This window comes from Pseudonaja textilis, chromosome 3 (assembly GCF_049901715.1).
Source record: "Pseudonaja textilis isolate UNSWEBS1 chromosome 3, rPseTex1.2, whole genome shotgun sequence".
Classification (NCBI taxonomy): Eukaryota; Metazoa; Chordata; class Lepidosauria; order Squamata; family Elapidae; genus Pseudonaja; species Pseudonaja textilis.
Genome location: NC_141992.1, coordinates 179,531,144 through 179,545,997, shown reverse-complemented (window position 1 = coordinate 179,545,997; position 14,854 = coordinate 179,531,144). Strand labels below are relative to the sequence as shown.

Below are 14,854 nucleotides of genomic sequence, written 5' to 3'. Positions count from 1 at the left end.
ATAACGGATAGAAGCCGATCAAGGAGACATTTTTTTCTAGAAATAAGGAGAAATTTTCTGACAGTGAGAACAATCAACCAATGGAAGAGTTTGCCTTCAGAAGTTGTGGGAGCTTCATCAATGGAGGCTTTCAAGAAGATATTGGACTACCATTTGTCACAAATAGTGTAGGATCTTCTGCTTGGGTGGGGTGGTGGTGGATTAGATAACCTACAAGGTCCCTTCCAACTCTGTTAATCTGTATCTGTAGGTGAGCCAGCAGTAATCTTATTTTTCCACATCTCAGCAAGAGCTTATTTGATCAATGATCAGAACAATAAAAGAAAATTATGACAATGTATGCTAAATTATGATAATGTAGCATAACCTTTTTAAACTGTGTGTGAGAGTCTAACAGCATACTATAAAACAAAACTTACCATGGGCATATTTATTTTTTGTTACAGCAAATCTAATTCTATAGTAATTTGTTTAGATACTTTAATAGCTTTAACACCAAATTTAGCTCCATTAAATGTGATGTTAGACTTATGATCTAATAAGAGAAAAGCAAGATGAAACTTATGATTTTCCTCTTTTGGGAGAGAAATGATTTAAGGGATACTTTGATAATATGCTTAGTGCACAAAACATGTTGGGTGGTTTTTAATCAAGTTTGAATTGTGGTGATAAGTTCTTCTGAAAAAAGGAATTTTAGCTAATCTACAACTGAGAACTGCTGTAGGTAAAACATCGTGCCTGGCTCAGAAAAAGGATTGCTGCTGAGTAGGGGATATAAGTGTGGTTGAAAATCTACGTGATTTCCATCTAGGGTATTTTAAATGCTCCTTGATATGTTTTAAACTAAGTTCATGCTATTGTTCAGCATCAAATAATCTGGCTGTGACAATTTGACGCACTATTTTTTTTATTCTAAAGACAATAGCAGGCTAAGATAGAGGCCCGAAAGAGTACATTTTTTGAGGACTAGTAGATACCAAGAGCTTTGAAACTGATCTGTCAACAATAGAAGGCTCCATCCTGCTGGGGGGAAGAATGGCATTTGAGCCAATAATTAAATATGAGCAGCCATGCCTTTATTTTCAGTGATTATTTTTTCCTACCTAAGGAATGCATTGGATACACATTTTTAATCCATGGAAAATTGATTGCATTAACCTAGTTTGGACCATTTCTAGAGATTTATAATCAGAGAATTGGTCTAAGTATGCTCCATAAAACATCTAGATTACAAACTTTGTCTCAAATAACTGAAATGCAACAAGAATATGTTCTTTGCCTTGGCATGAAAGAAAGACTAGATTGCTCCTTAGCTCTTCAGGGCTAATTGTATCATGTAATCTATATGAGATTTCCAAAAACCAATAGCAGGTAGGATCATCACTAAATATTTCAAACTCTTAAGTTATCCTATTTCACTTCCTGAAATAGTCTGCTTATGTTTTTTAGGATTTTTAGCAAAGACTACTGATGGTTTCATTTTCTGCTAAATAATTTAGTTTTTTAAAAAATTAGTGTTGGGTTGGTCTAAGTCTATTGATATCTCCTTTTGGTTTGCATGTAGTGCTTTTGGACTATATAAGATATGTGAGCCATCTCTGCAGTCCATAAATAAAAACACAGAGACAAATTTTCCAAGAGTCATTGTTATGTTGATCTGGTTCATATATGAGTCATGCTCACTAGCTTCCATTGATGGATGACAAGTTTTGAAATACTACTGGAAATAAATATAATATCCCTTATTCTTTGCAGACCCCAAACAGTCCTATACTGTTACTCTACACCAAAACTCTCAGGCTTTTTCTTGACTCTGATTTGGGATTTCAGACAATCTGGAATCATATATTATTCAATAATAAATACGATATCATCAGGTAGTCAAAAGCAATATGGTCATGGAGAATTAAAATCCTCATGTTATAATTTTGAACAAGGGTGCTCCTGTAGATCATATTTAGCCAATCCACAGTAGGAAGTTATCCAACTTAGCAAGGGAAATGTTGCTCAACTGAAGGAACAGTTGAGTATAGGTCTGTGTATGCTGGGGCCTGCTCAGGGATTTAGCAATAGCTATATTAAGTTATGACTGAATAATAGTTGGGGACCAGATACAACATACTTTCTCTTTAAAAATAGCTATAACAATGTGAAATAGATACAACACAAATATAATTTTATAACATGAATATAGTTCAGTTCAGCACTGACTTGAGAAAAGACCTTTATAAACAATTTCATTGAATTTAAATCATCTAATGGTATAAATGGATGTATTACAGAATAACACTAGACAAGATATATATGCAGAATATTTTACAGTACAGAAGGGTTATCATGCAGTTTGCGGTAAGATCATATATTTTCTTAAGTAACTTTTCAATCCTTATTCTTATTTCAAGTTATTTCAGTGTACTTTTCTGTTATCTTTTCTTGAATAAGCTTTTCTTGAATAATCAAATAATACATTTTCCCCAATTTTCATAAGTAGAATACATGTTTTCAGTTGGATAAACATTACCAATTCTTTAACATAATCTACTCAGTAATCTTTGCAGGATTTTATTGAAGTGACTGCTAATATAACATCAATGTCTTCTGTCTTTAACTCAAATAGCTATCACAATTTTAGTGACAGTTAAATAATTTATACAACAGATAACAGATAATCAGAGTTGGAAGGGACCTTGTAGGTCATCTAGAGCACCCCCCTACCCAAGTGGGAGACCCTACATCATTTCTGACAAATGGCAGTCCAATGTGGTATGCTATGCTATACCACATTGTTATATACATCTTAGGTGTAGGAGAAGCAGAGCCTGGGAGTGGACTTAAGAGAGGAATCAGTCAGAAGTCATTACAATCCCATAAGCAATCTAAGTCCAGCTCCTCTTCAATTCTGTTAACTCATATCTAATGCCAGTTTAGTGCTGATAGTTAAATAGATTCTTGTGTATAGGAATAAGCAATGAATCAGCTTAACTGGAACTTAACACACCATCCTAATTCTTCTAATCTGAAATTAGACAATATCATTCCTAGACATTTCTTAGAATTTAATTGTTGAGATGATTCTAAGGAATAATTGTAATTGTAAGGAATAATTACAATTGTAATTGTAATTAGACTTGATCAGCTATATCACCAACCTATCTTCAATAGAAAATGGGAATCATCTACAAAGTAATTAGTAGAATTGCTACTGAGGCTATTCAAAAGCACAAAGAGACCAATTTATAACTAATTATTTAATTTCCAAATTGACTATCTTCTTCAGGTTAATTAAGTTTCATTCAGCATTTAACAATCCCTACATAATAGTTTTGTTGACTTGGTGGCTTTCCAAATATGTTTAGATTACAGCTTCCAAAATTACTAGCCAATTTTTCCAACTAAGAATGTTATAGTTCTAGTAAAAATGCATCTGATATTACACTGGAGAGAGCTGGAGAGATATACTTATGCCTGTCTTTGTTTTTATAGCTCTTCTGATACCCTGCTTTAAACACTCAAAATCACTAAGAAATTAAATGGCTATGGAACAATTTTGGGCAAAGCATCATGCTGATTATTATGTTGCTTTGAGTGTGTAGTTGGAATTTTCTATTTGAAAATTTGGCCTACTAGAAAAACCAATGTGTCATAGGAATGCCTTTTGAACCAGACTCATCTGAAGTGGGAGAAATTGAAACAGTGACCTGTAATTTTGCTTGAAAACTTTACTCTTGAACAGCTGAAAGTTCCCAGCTGTGTGAAAAGCTTTTTGTGAAAACAAATTCAAAGTGAAATGTACATTTAGTGTGCAATGGAGGCTAGAAAGGTGAATCTTTTGAGAAGATGTATGCAGAAAATTTAAAGAAGTCAGTAAAAACAGGACAGACACAGACATCAGAGGATAATTAGGATTGCAGAAAAAACAATTACTATCAACCTGCCTTCCATAAAGGACCTGTATACTGCACAAATCAAAAATAGGGCTGTGAAAATATTTACAGACCTCTCACATCCCGGACATAAACTGTTTCAACTCCTTCCCTCAAAATGATGCTACAGAGCACTGCACACCAGAACAACTACATACAAGAACAGTTTTTTTTCTGAAAGCCATCACTCTGCTAAACAAATAATTCCCTCAACACTGTCCAACTATTTATAAAGTCTGCACTACTATTACTATTAATCTTCTCATCACTCCTTATCACCCATCCCCTCCCACTTGTGACTGTATGACTGTAACTTTGTCGCTTGTATCCTTACGATTTGTATTGACTGTTTCTTAGTATGATTTGATTGCTTATTGTACCCTATGACTATTATTAAGTGTTGTACCTGATGATTCTTGACTCTTGATGAATATATCTTTTCTTTTATGTATACTGAGAGCATTTGCACCAAGACAAATTCCTTGTGTGCCCAATCACACCTGGCCAATAAAGAATTCTAGTCCAGTAATCCATCTAGCCCAGTAGATATGCATACAAGGAGGTATTTTTCCAGGCTTCAGAAAGCTTTACCTAGCAAGTCCTAGGGCTAAACTTGGGATTGTAAGATTACAAAGCATATCCTTTCTCACTGAGATATGTTTTTCTTTCCTGAATGTCTAATTAATGACGACAGTATTTTTTCCCCCCACAAAAGGATATTCAACATGGAATCTAAGCTAAAGCTACCTGTTGACCAGCAGACGTTTTCTTGGGAAATGCCTGCCGATGGGTGGCTGGTTAGGGCACAGCTGTGGAGCATTTGGCAAGCTGCATTGTGGTTCAATCCAGGTGCAGCGGGAGGAAAGAGACTCTTGGTATAGTAAGCTCTTTGACTTGGTTGGGAAAAAAAAGTGGCTCCATCCTGGAGTAATTACAGGTTGGCATTTTGACAGCAAGGCAAACCTCATTCTTTGTTCACATACTCATACACACAGAGTGTGAATGGAAGGAAAGAAAAAGCATCCGATTTCTGAAAGAACATCAATCGCTTGCAGCTCAGTTTCATGCCAGGTTTGGCGGAAGAAAAGGCACCTGTAAGAAAGCTTTTGTTCCACCACACCATGCTGAGAAACTCATTTGATATAAACACAAAAGGAACAGTGAGACCCTCATCAATCCTCCCCCCACCAACATGTAACCTTTCTTCACAAAGCTGTTATTTAAAAATATTTTAAGAGGTGAGATTTGATCAAGTAAATGTTTTTTCATCCTAGAGAAATATTAACTGTAAAAAAAATAAAGTTTGGTTATTTTGTGTGGCAGTTCGGCAATTTGAATCCCTAGCACCACATAATGGAGTAAGCTCCCATTACTTGTCCCAGTTTCTGCCAACCTAGCAGTTCGAAATAATGTAAAAATGGGAGTAGAAAAATAGGGACCACCTCGGTGGGAAGGTAACAGCGTTCTGTGTGCCTTCGGTGTTTAGTCATGCTGGCCACATGACCATGGAGACATCTTTGTTCAGTGCTGACTCTTTGGCTTTGTAATTGAGATGAGCACCGCCCCCTAGAGTCAGGAATGACTAACATGTATTTGCGAGAAGTTGGCCAAAAGTCATTTGAAAAAAGACAGCAATTGTAGAGACTGGTGTATTCTTTCCTCATGCTGCAGTCCCATGTACATTTCACATTACTTGGCAGCATGAAATAACATAGTGAATACTGGATGATAGGTTTCAGCTTCTGGAGATGTATTAGACTTATGTTGACGGAATAGGAGTAGATGTCCCATTGACTGTAGGCATATATTCTAAGGATGATTTTGCTGTTGTGCATAGTAAATATCTTATGTTTCTGAACCTTAGTGACTTAAGATGTGTGGACTTCAAGTCCCAGAATTCTCCAGACAGCATGGGCAATTCTGGGAATTGAGATTCACACATCTTAAAATTGTTGAGGTTGAGAAATATTGATAAAGAAGGCTGAAGACTGGCTTATCTTATATACACTAAATTCTCTTCTGTGAGCTTTGCTGTAGGTAGCTTGCTATGTATGAACACAAAGCACTAACAGTTTGATTGATTTATTATGTGCCATCAAATCATTGTTGGCTCTTAGCAGCCTCATAGGTTGATTTTCTCCTTTTCAGATTTGTTTTATTAAACAAAACTTGTTATTAAACAAATATTAATAAAAAATAACAATGGTATAAAAAACTTTATTTGATTTATTTGATTTCTATAGCTGCCCATTTCAAACCAGTGAGAAATGCACATTTATCTTTTGATTTTATGAGTATTAACAAACACCACATTGATTTTACATAAATAGTCGCAATCTCTATAATCAGAATTAATAGTTTAGAGTTTTAAGTACCATATGTAATATCAAAATAAAATATCAAAATGAAGGAAAGGACTAGAAATTTCCTCAATCTTTTTTACATTGATCCTATATTGATATAGGATAAAAATAAGTTTGCTACCTACAAAACAATCTCCTCCATCAAGATATACAGGGAGTCAGAGAAAGCAATATGAAAAAAGCGGACTTTTCAACTTTCCCCCATATAACAATAAAAGGTATGTGTAAACAATGTAATTCTCATCCCTCTGAGTTAATATATTTAGGTTTCTTGATCTAGATCTGTATTGCAGTCACTGAGAGTTTCAGGTTAATTTAGATTCTCATATAACTTTAAGTGCAGGTTCTACAGGTTTTTGCACTGATTTTTTTAAAAATGTATACACTATAAAAAGCATTTGTTAGAAACTTTGATTCATAATCAGATAGAAGGATATAACTGAATAAGTACAGGAGCTGTGAGTTATACCAATTTCATCATTAATATATATGTTTACTTAGAAGTAAGTTCTACCAAATGAATTGCAATTAATTTTCAAGATGTAGCTTTTCTGACCATATCCCTCATGTGACGACTAGTCCAGTATCTTCAGCCTGAGATGATGGGGTCCACAGTTGACCTCCCACATGTTTAGAAGTAGCCCCAGGGTTTCTCCAAAGGTTGACTCCAACTTCTGCCACTGTAACTTGCAATTTAATAGAAGGTAGAAAATGTGAAATATGTGTTAAATCATCAGATAAATTGTGTTCAGTATACAGCTCATTAACTTTGAAGTATGGCCGCTAGTGTTTCACTTGAAGGCCTCAAACCATTCTCAGCTTAAAAAGCTTGCACAGTCCAAGTTTAGTTTAAGTTTAACTATAGCTTTAAGACAATTAAAAGGCGAGTCACATTTCTGAGTTGCTCCGCTTCCATGCCTGTCATGTAGAAATGGAATTGAGAAGCTTCTGTTCAGACTATGCTATTGATTTCTGCATCAAGTTGTTGTTGATGTCTAGAAGACTGCCAGGAAAAGTAAACTGGCTAACCTTGTCACTGGAAGAAATGCCACAATTGGTTGAAGATTTGCTGTGGGTTATTACTGCAGATGTCAATATCATATTCATTTTCTGTTTTGCAGTTTTGCTAAAGAATGCAAAAAAGGAAGAGGAGAAGCCATTCAGAGACTGCGCAGATGCTTATCAAGCTGGTTTTAATAAAAGCGGTGTCTACACAATTTATGTTACTAACATATCAGAACCTAAAAAGGTAAAGAAAAGTATGTGTTTCTTTTTAAACATTAAATCCATGCAAATAGATGTTGTGCAAAATTCAGGCAACTAGAATTGGCCTTAGGTAAATACCACTCTGCTTTTCATTCCTGCTGCTGCAGGAAATATGCAGAAATGACTTTCTCCATAGTTCCTTTTTTGCACCCTGTCTTGGGAGACCTGGAAAAATTGCAGAGGTGGAACTGTATGGATGTTGTATCGCTTATGGAAAAAGACTTGAAGATGATTCAAAAGTCACATGTGTGGTTACTGCAGTATAGAAAAATTCAGACCACTATCAGCCTTTTTGTGAGCACCCAAAAGAGGAAAACTTTTTTTTAAAGATTTGCATTTGGGAGTTTAAGAATTAAGACTTAAGAGTTAAACTACAAAATCCCAAAGATTCTAAAGGCACCCTTTATTTTCTTAAACTCCCACAGTGTCATATGAGATACTGAAGTACAGAGAGGCTGGGTTAAGAAAATTTAGCTTTTTACTGTGCCTCAAGTCTTTAGGATAAATTTGGCCTTGTATTCCATCTGTTCATCTTTTTTGCGGCGAAGAATTCACAAGTACATTTATGATAGGCTTTTTAAAGTCCTTGTTTATGTTAATCAAATGCTATATTGGAGGAAAAACCTCCATGCTCAGGGTTTGCTATAAGGCTCTGCACATTACAGTTCAGTTATGTACTTTGTTTCCTATAGAGAAGAGTTTTCTATGTAAGAAAAAGCAAACAAACCATAAAGTGGACTAAAAGAAACTCTCTGGAGACTAGGATAAAGAATGATTTCTTCCAGACTTATTATTCTTTACCACTCCAGCAATCCAACCAATACTCATTGGATTGGAGTCTTACCATGATATTAAGTGAAGCGTGTAGAGCAACCACTCATATAAAAACACTAAAATATTCAGTATAATTTGATCTTCAATAACACAAGAAGTTCTGTCTTTTAAAGGACTAGTGCAAACTAGGGAGTCTTGATACATCAGAGCTCCTTGGATAGTACTTGTTCAAGTTGTTCTCAGCAGCGCTTGCTTCTACTTCTTCACAAATGAAATACTTCAAGTCTTTGGTGAAGATGAGCACTGCATCTCATTACTATTCAATAAAACTGTTCCTTTTTCAGGTTTCTGGGCAGGGGTGTTGAATATGACATATCACAACTTTTTTCTGTTCGCTAAACCAGGAGTGGGCATGCATCCGCCCATGGGCTGTGAGTTTGACATCCCTGTTTCTGGGCAAATGTTTTTTTTTAAAGGGGCACTTGAAACTTCACTTTTAAGGAATCAACTTCTTAATGCAGCTGCAATCTTTCCCCCCTCAAGTTGGCAGAGAATTTTGAAAACAAAAGGAACTGCTTTAATGAAAACCTGCTTCTTTTGAACATGCAGACAGCTGTGGTGCATAAATGAAAGGAGCAAGTTTCCATTTACCATCTTACCAATTTTGACCCCACCCTGTATATGTTCCTGGTCCTGTGACCTTCCTCCCACAGTACCTGAAGTCCTTCCTCCACATCATTTCATAAGTATGCCCAGTGGAAAGAGTCAACCCATTGTCAAAACAGAAAAGCAGAACAATGTGAAATTCTGCCTGTTTCCTTTTCCTTGATGCGTGTGTTCAGATTTCAACCTCAAAACATGCTAAAAGGTGTTTAATGGCTGACTGCCTTGACCTTGTCTGGGATGGGAGCCAGTTAAGGACATTTGCTGGCTTGAATGATGGAAAGCTAATGTTTATAATCACCCTGCCACTCCTGTTACTGTGGCAGGTGTTGCTATTCAGTCCATTGCTATAGGGATGAGCAGACCACACAATGAATAATTTAGTGGTGTAAATCTCACTGTCATTGTGCATTTTTTTTCCTTTCTTTGTAATAATTTTAGTACTCAAAATGCAAAAACTTTAAACTTATGTAGGAAAGGATTTTTTATTTTATTTTAGTTCTGTACATCTTCTATTCCATGTTCTCATCCTAGTTTGTCATAAAGAAGACAAGTACACAAAATGCAATGCATATTTCTCTTCTTTCATCATTGAAACATATACTTTTTACATAGAATACAAAGATTTAATATTTGAAAAACCTTTGTGTTCTGTTGAAGCTTGATAATGCTTGGAAATTACTTGAAAATGCCTGCTATAAATCCAAGACCAATGAAGCCCCAGGCAGTAGGTAAATGTTTGAACTCAAATGCCATAATGAAAGGAAGCCCTAAGCCAAACTATTTCTCCCCTTGGATTTTTGTCCTTTCTTTCTGAAATAAAGTTCACAGTTTTGGAGCACTGTACAAAAGACAATCAGCAGTCTTTGGCTGTATGTGCAAGTATCAAAGACAGACAATAGAATCAAAGTCATGTAATGGAAACAACCAAGCAACCGTGCTATGAGCCATTCATCTTCATGCAAAAGGCATCAGATGGATTCAGCAAAAGATATAATAGCTTGGATTGAAGAAAATCATTCAAAGAAACTGGGTAATGACAACACTTACATTACCAGCAAGCAGATAAATTTGGTTCCCTTTTATGATCCTGCATGAGAATAGACAATACTGTCTTTTAATGAATTGATACAAGCTTTTAAACCTATTGTTAGCTCAACAATAGAGTATAGTCCTTTTTTACATGATCACAATGAGAGTGCTTTAGCACACATTCAGTTATATTATAAGCATTCAAATATATGCATTTGAAAGGAGCACTTACAATTTAACCTGAACCATCCAGCAAAAACTGAAGCTTCATAGAATAGCAGGTGGTTGGAGCTGTTGGCCATAGTAGTGATGGTACTTAATACATATTTTTATATATTACTCAATGTATTCTAATGAATACAACTTGGTCAGTTTTATATTTTGTTGAATAAGAATCAGAATGGAGCAAATACTGTTGCCAAAACTGGCATTTAATAATTTAAATTAATTTAAATTTAATCAGCTTCTAAGCCAATCTCACTGTAGAATGCTGTTATAATAAAACAATTGTGAAGGAAATAAAGCATACATAACATAGCTAGAACCTTGCAATTAAGAAAGGATCACAGAGCACCAATTAAAATGGAAAGAAACATGCCACAAATAAAACATAGAAGGGTCACATCAAATCCATGGGATTTAAAACTTATATGTTAGAGACAGTCAAATTAGGTTAGTGTACAAAACAAACCACATGGATCATTTTTTCCTGTGCATGTTAACAGTTAAGTATTTTTAGTTATTTACAAAATTTTTGTGACATCACAGTGATAAGACTTTAGATCGCTTATAAAAATATGCAATCACAGACTATTATTAAAAGAATAAAAAGTTCAAGTAAATAATAATAATAAATGTAGCAATAACACATGGCAATAGCAACTTTCCCATGAATTATAATCCAAAAACTACCCAAAAGGATTGTTTCCTGAATGGTAATAGAGAAATAGACATACTTAGATTAGCAGGACAAGCTGAGGCAAAAAAACTGAATTTTTGGGTCTTCCCCTGCCGCAGATTCATTCCTTTTGGAGTTGGTGCACAATTTGGGAGTCTTCATGGCCCCTCAGTTCCTGCTTATGAAGCAAGTTATAGCCAAGGCTAAGAAGGCATTGCAATGAATGCATCTTGTATAAAGATCTCCTTAGCCCTTACTTGAACCAGGGAATCCTACAGATAGTCTCTCAGTCACCTATAAAAGGACTATTATAATTCGCTGCCCTTAAAAATATCAGAATGCAGTGGCACAAGAGTTCCCTTCCCCAACTCCAAAACAAAACAGTGACATGTTGATTTTATGAATATAATCTGAATATAAAGTGACTTTGATATTCATTGAATTTAGATGCAGTAGATTTTAAAATATTTAAATGGTTCACAGAATTAAGCTATGAACTTCATTACTGCATAAAGTTGGATGGGCTGGAACAATTATAAAAACTAAGTGCATTATTCTGTTTTATTGAAATATATAAACTTGAAGTCCAACTTCTTTTTTTTTAGAGTTGAAAAGTGGGGGACAGGAGTTACATTAGCATCTTATTTCTATCCTTTTGAGGTCAGTAAAATGGGGACCCAAATTGTTGGGGGCAATAGGCTGACTCTGTAAACCACTTAGAGAGAACTGTAAAGCACTGTGAAGCAGTATATAAGTGCTATTGCTATTTACCTTAATAGTAACTCTTTCTGAGGAATGGCTATTATTGACAATAGGAAAGTGAGTAGACTGGCTCTATAAACCGCTTAGAGAGAGCTGGAAAGCACTGTGAAACAGTATATAAGTCTAAGTGCTATTGCTATTTACCTTAATAGTAACTCTCTCTGAGGAATGTGAGTAGGAAAGTGAGCCGAAATGTTTATACATTTATGTTCTTATGTCTAGGTTTTTTGCAACATGGAGACTGCAGGAGGAGGCTGGACAGTAATACAACACCGAGAAGATGGGAGCCTAGATTTCCAAAAAAGTTGGAAAGAATACAAAATGGTAAGATGGAGATATTGTTTTATCATTACTCTTAATTTGAAGCAAAGCTGAACACTGTGTCAATAGCTTGTGCTGGGAACATGGCCATTAAACAATAAACCAGAAGTAACCATGCAGTTCAAGCTTATTATAATCATCAAGACTCCTTTCTTGATTTGTTTTAATATGAATCATACTTCAGAAAGTTGCTTCATTTAGAAACTTTCTTCCATTCTTTCCCTGTGGATTTAGAGATGTATCTATTGCCTTTGTCCATGGTTTCCATTCTTCTTTTCCAGAGAATGTGTCACACTGAGTAATAACAAAAATGTTAAGATTGGTTGAGATCCAAATTCCCCTATGAGAAAATAGAAAACCCTTCCACCCAGGAATTGCAGGCCTCTATGCTTCACAGGAAGCCATCTACAGATCTCTTTGTGAGGAATTTTCAGAGGATGTGGGGAAAGGCAATCATTTCCTTAAAATTTCTGATGAATAACTGAAATAACATTCCATGCTATTTTGAATCCTGGTGAATTGTTAAGTGATGGCTGTACTTTGTGCACAGCTAAAATTGAATAGGGTTAGGACTAAAGGGTATATTAGATAAAGGTATGTAAGATATGAGGAAATTGGAATCATCTGGGAGTATATCTATTTATCCTAGTAGTAGTAGTCAGGCAGAGCTGATATGAATCTTCTGGAGATACTATATGAGTTTCATGGCCCAAGTGGAGTTCTGAAATTATTTAGGTTCAGGCAGGGTTTAGGTTCAAAAAGAAGAAGAGTTGAGATTCAAACTAGCACCCAGGACAGTTCCAAATGGAACTCAAGGTGGAGACTCATAGATAGATCATAGCTGGCTTAACTGCAGATGTAAGTTTATTAGAATTAATGTTTAACCATGGCTATTCCATTTTAGCTGGAAGTTGAAGGGACCACTTCTATTTTAGCAATCAATATCTCCAACAACACTGGAGAAACTGTCTCTGCACTAAAATTCTTTGACACTCTGTAGCACCATTTTTTAAATATAATCTCCTAGATATCTCACGGTATTTCTAAAAAAACCTCTCCAGCAATATAAGAGGAAAATTATAAAGCAGATGTAGTAAAAAGTAGTCTTGATTCTGCTATATTTATTGCTTTATCATAGTTCCAGCTGCTATTTGAAATCTGAATCTCAGCATAACATTAAAAAGCAATTTGTAGATTTTAGGCTTAAAAGAAGTTGTATTCTGAAGATGGCAGCTGAAACGTCTCAGATTCAGGATATGGTGACCCAATGGACTTGTTATATGGCAGTTTTATGGGGAAATAAGTGAATATGGGTTGGTGTTTGGAGTAATTCCATATTATATTTTATTATTCTGAATCTATAGTTTGATCCATAGATATAGTGAATAATATTATTTCTCAATGTTTCATCTCCTCTGCTCTTGGGTCCCCATCAATGTAATGCAAAGATAGTGACCCTCAATTTCCCAGATATGCTCTTCCAGCAAATGAAGAGGGTAAACCATGAAAGTTCACCCTGTCTCATCATAATCTTCAAGCTAAGAAGAACTATGATGAGATAGAGCTATGCTTTTGTTCTTGGGATCATTGGAGCCATTGTCCCAGCTTAGGAGTGCTACTACTTCTGAGTGCTACTACCACTGCTGGAACCACTTTCCACATCATCTTGAGTTGTTCCTTAACAATATCAGGCCATGGTATGTCTCCAGGTTCTCATACTCCTTGTTCCTGATGTTGCTGCCACTGCTACATCTATCACAGTCTTCTGATCTTTGTCTACTAGGACAATATCTGGTTGATAGACCAGTACCTGCCTGTACATCTTAATCTGGAGTTGCATAGGATCTTAACCCTGCTATTATCCATGATTTACTTCCCTGTCTAGACTTGGGAGTGTATAGCCCATACACTATGCAGATGTTCCTGAACACAATGCCAGCTACTTGGTTGTACTATTTAGTATATTCTGTTTCTGCCTATATCTTATACCCTGCCAGTATGTATTGTATTGTCTTCCTCTTTCCTATGTTGAAGTGAAGGTAGTTATTTCCCAATTAGTGTGGTGCAGGTCTTCTGTTCATACATAATCTCTCATTAGCATTCTAGTCACTATGATATTCAGTCCTGTAGACAAATATAAAATCTGTCTGACAAATTTTGTCAGGTCTGGTCTTGTGACACAGATATTGAACATCCAAGCCAAGAAATAAATATGCAGGTAGTGCTCAATTTAGGACTATAATTGAGCCCAGAACTATGGTTGTAAATCATTCTGGCCATAAAGCAGATATTCATGTAACCAATCTGACTTTATAATTATTTTTGTGGTTGTTGGTAAGGTGAATGCCATGATCATTAAGCAAACTATCTACAATGGAAGTTTTTTTTTTTTTTACTGGGAACTGGTAAATTGCCTAGTACCCAAAACATTATTGTGTTAACATTGGGGGGGACCATCACACCTTGGAATCTGGGTCATAAGTACCTTTTGGGGGGGGGTGTTGTAACTTTGGATGATCTTCTAAGTCAATAACTACCTGTATGCATGTCACAGCAGGTGAAAACCAGAAAACCTAAGCAGATTGGAATGATCAGTCCTTGGACATGAAACCACCAGGAAAATGGTCTTAGCTGGCTAGATCAAAGCATAAGAAACAAAATCCCTGCATATCAATAGCAAACTACTTTTACATTGCTGCCAAGACAATGATATGGATTTGTCTCTGTAATTGCCTGTAGCTGAGCTCAAATCAAGTCAGTCTCTGTGTTTAACATCATCATGTAAGCTGAGATGTCTTCTGAAATGCTTCCCATATGTACAGTTGATTGAAGTATCCTAATTCTAGTATTTC

At 35.6% G+C, this 14,854-nt stretch overlaps 1 protein-coding gene across 1 annotated transcript in view; it reads left to right on the top strand.

Annotated features, from left to right (window-relative positions):
* Positions 1–14,854, top strand: part of ANGPT1 (angiopoietin 1) — a 127,292-nt gene that overhangs the window by 79,084 nt on the left and 33,354 nt on the right. The window contains exons 5-6 of the mRNA XM_026703561.2: positions 7,408–7,535; positions 11,904–12,005. Coding sequence (XP_026559346.1) covers positions 7,408–7,535; positions 11,904–12,005 — 230 coding nt within the window. The remainder of the gene's footprint in view (positions 1–7,407; positions 7,536–11,903; positions 12,006–14,854) is intronic.